Raw genomic sequence first — 7,868 nt, 5'->3', positions numbered from 1 at the left:
ACAAATTCCAATTGTTTTTGAGATGCTGTGTAGTTATGGAAAACAGATCTATATGATACATTCGGTCTGGGAAATTCCGATCCCGAATTCTCGTCATCTGATCAATTATCTCCATCAGAGCCAGAGTAATCTGGATTAGGTTTGATGATACGTTCATCATTTTCATCGGAATCCCATTCCGATTCGGAGTTTGTTGCAATTTTTGAGGCTTTACGCTTTGTCATTTTTTTTTGCTGGGTGTACTCGAAAATTCCCAGGATGACAATGCGGTGAAGGTGTGGTTTGATGTCAGAGTGCAATAAAGGTTACGGAGTCGTTGGAAATTTTTTATTGAAAAGCTATGCGCTTATCGGAAAATTTGTTAAGAATAAAAAGTTCTTGTAATCAGCCGAGGAATACGCCTGAATTTTTCCGGAGCGTTTTGAGCAAAATTTTGAATTTTGCAAAAATTGTTTATATGCAAAATCCAAAATTCTGCTCAAAACGCTTCGAAAAAATTCAGGCGTATTCCTTGGCTGATTACAAGAACTTTTATTTTTGATGATTTTTCCGAAAAGCGCATCGTTTATTGTAAAAAAATTCATGAATGTTTTCACAAAAATTTTGCCGTTAAGACGCCATTTTGAAAATACTAAAACGAAAAATCGATCTTTGAACCATGGATTCTCAAAGTTTAGACATTGATTCCACCGGTTAGTGAGATTCCAGGTTAATTACAGACTCGAAAAGCTTTGGAAATGGTTCACAAAAAAAAATAGGCACGAAAAATCACGTTTTTTTTTTGTTTAAACTGCATTTTGGGATAATAAATAAATTTTTTGAGGAATTTCATTGGCACCGTCGGAAAGAGGAGATCTTAAGCAATAAAAATATATGTGTCTCAATTTTTTCTAGTGTCGTATAGTCTTAGTTATTGGCCGTTGAAAAGCAGTGTCCCGGTAGTGGCGTTTTGGCCGTTTAAAGGTTAACTGGAATACTCGAATTTTAAACCAAAAAGAAGAATTTTTAAACAAAGAGATGAACTTAAAAAAAATCATTTTCTACAAAATAAAGTTGATTTTCTACCAAAAAAGTAGTTTTTTAAAAACAAAATATGCGAATTTTCAATTAAAAAAGAAAAACTTACATCCAAATTTTTAAATTTTGAACGAGAAAAAATTATCTTTCAACCAAGCTGATAAATTTTCAACTAAAATGATGAATCATCTAGTGGAATAGTTGAATAGTTGAAACCAAAAGGATTCATTTTCTACAAAAAAATTAATTTTACACAAATTACATGAACTTTCAAAATAAAAGTTTAATTTTGAAATAAAAAATATCTTCTAAATTCTAGTTTTATTTCTTTTTAAAAATTTGTGTTCTATGTCAAAAATTGCTTGTATGCCTCATATGCCCTGCAACTGTAGGTAAAGTAGAAAATACTTTTCTAAATCACGGTGGCGATTTAGCGAACGATTTAAAATTCCCGGTTATTTTCCGGTATTTTCGCGGTCAAGTTTTTCAATTTTCCCGGTCAACTAAAAGTAAAATATACATATTTTCCGAAAATGCGAACATTTATTTTGATTCACGACGTTCATTCTAAACATTGTTTAACAGAAAATAGCAAAAAATTGCAAAATAAATTAAATTGGAAAAAACCGGATTTTCAACAAAATAGTTCCATTTTCAACCAGTGATGAGTTTTAAAATAAAATTATGAATCTTTAACTGAAATAGTAAAATTTTAAACCAAAAATATGAATTTCTAACTAAAATGGTAAATATTTAATTGGAAAACTTAAATTTTCTACCAAAAATACAATTTTTCATCAAAATATAACAATTTTTAATTAAAGAACAAACATTTTCAAACAAATAGCTGAATTCTGAACTAAAATAAAAAAATTCATCCGAAAATGGAATAGTATCAAATTTAGTTAAAAAATTAATTTGAAACTAAACATAAGATTTTTCAACTGAAACATAACTATCTTCAACTAAAATAATTGAATTTTCAACAACAAATTAAGTTATGCTAAAAAAGATAAATTGTCAACGGAAACTTAAATAATTAAATTTTATGTAAAAAAATGCATGTTTAATCAAACGGATGAATTTTCAAGTAAAAATATTTAATATTTAATTGGAATAAGTTAAATTTTCACTTAACAATATTTCTTTTCATACAAAAATATAAATTAAAAAAATAGTTACATTTTTAAACAAAGTGATAAATTTTCAAATAAAATTGTAAATATTTACCGAAAATAGTTGAATTTTAAACCAGAAAGATTAGTTTTTTAATGAAATTATGAATCTATAACTATAATGATTGAATTTTTTACCAAAAAGATTAATTTCCAACCACGAAGATTAATTTATTCCAAAAGGATGAATTTTCAACTATTAAAAAGATGATTTTTCAGTCAATAATCGAATAATTAAATTTTTATTCAAAAAATTAATGTTCATCCAAAGAGACGAATGTTTAACTAAAATTATTAAATATTTCAATGGAATAATAGTTACCTTTTCAGTTTAAAAAAATAATTGTCAACCAAAAAACATCTAAATAAAAAAAACAGTTTTATTCAAACAGCTCATTTAAAAAAAAAAAGAATTTTTAGTTAAAACGATGAACCTTCATCTAAAAAAAAATTAATTTTAACTAAAAGAGTGTAACTTTAACCAAATAAATTTATTTTTAACCTAAAAAATGAATTTTGAACTAAAATGATAATTATTTATGTGGAATTATTAGATTTTCGACCAAGAAAAAGAATTTTTAAACAAGAGGATCAACCTGCAAAGAAAAATATAATTTTATACAAAAAAAAACGCTTTTTCAAAACAAAAACGTGAATTTTCAATTCAATACTTTAATTTTCTCCAAATTATTGAATTTTGAATGATAAACGATCAATTTTGAACAATAAAAAAATAAAATAAATATATAAAAATAAAATAATAATAAAATAAATAAATAAATCTTCACCTGGAATAGTTGAATTTTATGCCAAAAAGAATAAGTTTCTACAAAAAGGCGGGTTTTTGAAAAAGTAGATAAATTTTCGAACTATTTTAATTTTTAAGTTTAAAATATCAATTTTCAACCAAAAAGGATTTTTAGCAAAATAGTTCAATTTCGATTGGAAAAACATTGTTTCTATAAGTTTGAAATATCATCAGTTCGATTATCAATAATTAAATTAAACTAAGAGAATGTGAAAAATCTGCGAGATTACATAAAGTAGAAATCACTTTTCTTAATTGACCGAAATTATTAAAATAGTGAAACTCCCCACGGGTTTTTAATTATTGCAGTTGTGCCAAAAGTCAGATAAATAAAAAAAAGTTTTTCTATGATGTTAAGAATAAAAATATTATAACTGATGTCATTTAAAACAAAAAACATGATTTGTCATGAAAAATATTAAAATTCACAAAAAAAGCATTGATTTTAACCATGTTTTTTGCAATTGATTTTTTCTGACCGTCGCTTCTCATCAAATTGAAAAAAGGATTGCATTTTAAGAAAAGACAGCTTATTTTTTCCGGGAAAAAATTTTCTACAACTCTACTGTTTCCAATTTTGAAAGCAGATTTTTATCTGGCTGAAAACGTTAAAACAATTTTTTGTAAGAAAAAAATTTTAAAACAAATAATTATATTTTAAGATTATTTAGTTATTTTCAAAATTAGAAACAGTCGAGTTGTAGAGAATGTTTTCCCGGAAAAATAAGCTGTCATTTATTAAAATGCAATCTTTTTTCCAAAAATTGTTAAGAAGCGACTGTCAGAAAAAAATCAATTGCAAAAAAACATCCGGTTTCTCGGGACCGAATCCATTTTAAATCATACGTATTTTTCTGATTTGCAAATCGAATTTTTTCTAAAAAGTTATGCGTATTTGAATTTTGTGCATTGTTTTTCAAAAAACCCGAAATTTTTTCTTCAAACCTCTATAACTTTCAGGCTAATTGAGATATTTATTATTTTCTTTTTGAGTACAATCTAAAAAAATCAACCTTTTAATTTTTTGTCAATTTCTTTTGAACTTGCACTCTGATAATGAAGATATCTTGTAAGTTTGATGCTCGCTAAATAACTTTTGTTGCCAGGGGAATTCTTTCTTGTTACAAACGAATTTTCTACTTTTTTTGGAAACAATGATAGGTACGAAAAAATGTTAAGATAAAAGTTTGCATGTCTAAAAAAGTTTTATGAAAAATGTCACTTGCTCTTTTACGATATTTTTCATAGTTCACGCAAAAAATTCAAAAACTATAGCTTTAAACGAAAAAATATCTCCTGGCCTCAAAAATAGTTTAGACAACATGATGCTGATAAGATTCCTTTCCTTCATCAGTAAAAAACTTTAAAAAAATATTCAGAAATATAAAAAAGATAAGACTTTTTTAGAAAATCTTTTTTATTATTTTCTTTAAATTTTGAAAACCTAAAAAAAGTATAATTTAAGGAAAACCTCACCTTTCTTATTTCTCTAAATTTTTTCTCTCAAGTTTCTACTGATAAAAGAAGGGCATCGCAGTAACAGCATGCGGGCTAAACCATTTTTGAGGCTGGGACCATTTTTTTCCTCTAAAAATGTAGTTTTTCAATTTTTTCGTGAACTTTGAAAAATATCGCAAAAGAACAAGAGACGTTTTTCATAGAACTTTTTCAGACGTGCAAAGTTTTATTTAAACATTTTTTCTTATCTATCATTATTTCCTAGAAAAAGTAGAAAATTCTTTTGTAACAAAAAATAATTCTCCTGGGTACAATAGTACATTATGCAAAAAGAGGCGAAAGGAGCAGATTTTTGTCTACTTTCGTCCCGTGTTGCATATAGCATTTTATTCCACTCTCGACCGTGGTCACCTTTTGGCCCTGAAAAGCGGGTCCAACGCATTTTTCTATAGCTTTGTTCGCGCCTCGAATTCTGATTGATTACTTTTTACTTTCGCCCCGCTAATTTTATTTTCGCACCACAAATTTTACTTTCGTCCCGCTAATTTTACTTTCGCCCCGCTAATTTTACTTTCGCCCCGCTAATTTTACTTTCGCCGCGCTGATTTTACTTTAGCCCCGCAAATTTTACTTTCACCCCGCAAATGCAATTGGCAGGAAATATATGCTACTTTCGCCCCTATTTTCAGGGGAAAAAGATGGCCATTTCGGTCGACTGTGGAATAAAAGTTATTTAGCAAGCATCAAACTTACAAGATGTCTTCATTATCAAAGTACAAGTTAAAAAGTTATAGAGGTTTAAAAAAAATCGGCTTTTGTGAAAAACAATGCACAAAATTCAAATATGCATAACTTTTAAGCAAAAATTCTGTTCGCAAATCAGAAAAATACGTATCGCCTAATTTCCTCTAAAAAAACAATATATTTGGCTCTCGAGAGATTCTGCGATTTCAAGTGTAGGGCCCTGCTAGATTTGAAATGGATTCGGTCTCGGTCATGTCGCGACACTGTACATTTCGCAACTGATACATTCTTTAGACCGAAACTGGAATTAATTTCGTTTTTGTTCTCTTCAGACCGTCGACTCTCTACACGATCATCACCTGGCTCTACTACTCAGCCACGGAAAAGGTCTTTGTCGAGATGTTCCCAGGAATCCTCGTCTTCCTGCAACTAGAAGTACTCGAGAACATCGAGAATCTGTATGCTCCAGTTATTCTTCATTGCTTCACAATAATGATGTCCTCTCTCTTCACCCTGATTCTCCTCCCCACTGCACCCTGGAGATTCCTCCTCGTCGTTAGCTATCTAAACGTCTTCCTCAGGACCAAGGAACTTATCCGAAATTCCGGATCTGTCCTCCAAAAAGAGAGGCAGATTCTTAACAGGTACAGGAAAGCCACAAGCGAGGAGATCGAAAGGTTCGACGACGTTTGTGCCGTTTGTCTTTTTGCGATGAGCAAAGCTCGAGTCACTCCTTGTCATCATCTTTTTCATGCCGATTGTCTGAGACAGTGTCTCAAAACCAGCGACAAGTGTCCAATGTGCAAACGAGAATTAAAGTTTGATTGAAGAAGGGCAGGCGATTTTTTTAAGAGACTGAGAAATTAATGACAATGACAAAATTTTCATAGTTCCCCGAGGGATTGACTACTCAAACGATTTCACTAACATTCACAATGATTTCACGAAGATTTGACGAAGCCTTCTACACTTGATTTCAAGAGTGAGCAGGATAAGAAGGAGGAAAGAGCGGAGAAGAAGGAGGAGGAAAAGGAATAGAAGATGGTTAAGGAGAAGGAGAAAGAGAAGAAGAGGACGGCGGAGAAGGAGAAATGGAAAGAGGCGAAGGATGAGAAGGAGGAAAAAGAAAAGGAAAAAGAAGAGAAACGGGCGGAGAAAAAGAAAGAGAAGAAGCAGAAGGGATAAAAGGAGACAAAGGAACAAGAGGAAGAGAAAGAGGGAAAACAAAAGGAGGAGGAGAAAGGGAGGAAGCCGAAGGAGGGGGAGAAGAAATAGAAAGAGGCGGAAGAGGAGGAGGAAAAAAAATAGAAGGAAGCGAAGAAGGAGGAGGAAGAAAAGAAGAAGGCGGAGAAGGAATAGAAAGAGGCAAAGGATGAGGAGGAGAAAGAGAAGGCAAAAGAAAAAGAGGAGAAAGGAGAGGGGGAGAAAGAGTAGGAGAAAGAAAAAGAAAGGGAATAGAAACGGGCGGAGAAGGAGAAAGAGAAAATGAATAAGGAGACGAAGGATCAAAAGAATGAGAAAGAGAAGGAGGAGAAAAAAGGAGGAGAGAGAGAGAGAAAGGCGAAGGAATATAAGGAGGCGGAGTAGGAGGAAACAAATAGAAGGTGGCAGTGAAAGAGGAGAAAAAGGAATAGAAAGATTCAAATGAGGAGAAGGAGGAAGAGAAACGAAAAGAGGAAAAAGAGTGGAGGAGCAAGGTGGAGGAGCAAGCGAATGAGGAAGAGGAGAAGGAGAAAAAAAGGAGGAGAAAGAGACGGATGAGAAGGCAAAGGAATAGAAGCAGGCGTAGGAGGGGAAGGAATAAAAGGAGGCGAACAAGGCGAAGGAGGGGAAGGAATAGAATGAAGCGAATGAGGGGGAGGAGAAGGAATAATGAAGACAAAGGAGGAGGAGAAGGAGGCGAAGGAGGAAAAGAAGGGAGAGAAAGAAAAGGAGGAGAAAGAGAAGGAGTTGAAGACAAAGGAATAGAAGGAGGCGAAGGAGAAGGAATAAAATGAGGCGAACTCGGCGAAGAATGAGGGAAAGGAATAGAAGGAGACGAAGAAGGAGAAGGAAAAGGATAAAGAGAAGGAGGAGAAGGCGCATGAGAAGAAGGAATATAATTAGGCGGAGGACGAATTGGAGGAGGTGAAGGAGGAGGAATAGTAGGAGGAATAGGAAGAGGAGGAGGAAGAGGAGGAATAAAAGAAGACGAAAGAGGCGAAGGAGAAGATTAAGAGGGAGGAGGAATAGAAGGAGGCGAAGAAGGAAGGGAGATTCACCTGCACATAGGATTGACTACTCGAAACCATTTCACAAATATTTACAAAAGTTTTTTACACCAGATTTCAAGAGTGAACACAATGATAAGGAGGGGAAAGAGAAGGGAGGATTCTTCTCCATCTGGAGGATCAGAGTAGTCGCAGGTCATGGAAAACCTGTAATTCAAGGAAAAGAAAAAAAATGTTGGTCAGGTATTCAGGGATTCTGAAAAAATACCACATAAGTCAGGGAATTACTGTAAGAAGCATTCCTATAAACCTACTGAAATTTTAGAGCATTTTTAAAGTTTCTAAAGAGATTTCAATAATTTAAAGGGATTTCTAAGGATTTTAAAGATTTTAGAATATTTTTAGAGATTCCAAGGAATTTTCAAAAAAAATTTTAAACTTTCAAAGGATTTCTAA

At 32.1% G+C, this 7,868-nt stretch overlaps 3 protein-coding genes across 3 annotated transcripts in view; all 3 read left to right on the top strand.

Moving 5' to 3' along the window:
• LOC117172289 (E3 ubiquitin-protein ligase AMFR-like) overlaps window positions 1-6,152 on the top strand; it is a 26,834-nt gene extending 20,682 nt beyond the window's left edge. Inside the window, exon 4 of the mRNA XM_033360046.1 lies at window positions 5,535-6,152. Coding sequence (XP_033215937.1) covers window positions 5,535-6,030 — 496 coding nt within the window. The 3' untranslated portion in view covers window positions 6,031-6,152. The remainder of the gene's footprint in view (window positions 1-5,534) is intronic.
• LOC117173715 (UPF0329 protein ECU05_1680/ECU11_0050-like) lies at window positions 6,142-6,848 on the top strand (the record flags this gene model as incomplete). The annotated part of the gene is given in 1 exon segment (XM_033362357.1): window positions 6,142-6,848. A coding segment is annotated over 1 exon segment (246 nt), but the record flags the coding sequence as incomplete, so codon positions are not given.
• Window positions 6,688-7,199, top strand: LOC117173714 (putative uncharacterized protein DDB_G0271982). The gene is made up of 2 exons (XM_033362356.1): window positions 6,688-6,762; window positions 6,837-7,199. Exons 1-2 carry the CDS (start codon window positions 6,688-6,690, stop codon window positions 7,197-7,199), a joined length of 438 nt encoding a protein of 145 aa, XP_033218247.1.
• Window positions 7,200-7,868: the final 669 nt, after the last annotated feature.

The sequence above is a fragment of the Belonocnema kinseyi genome, chromosome 5 (genome assembly GCF_010883055.1).
Source record: "Belonocnema kinseyi isolate 2016_QV_RU_SX_M_011 chromosome 5, B_treatae_v1, whole genome shotgun sequence".
Taxonomy (NCBI): Eukaryota; Metazoa; Arthropoda; class Insecta; order Hymenoptera; family Cynipidae; genus Belonocnema; species Belonocnema kinseyi.
Note: the sequence above shows the minus strand (reverse complement) of the source record. Positions and strands in the feature narration are given on the sequence as shown.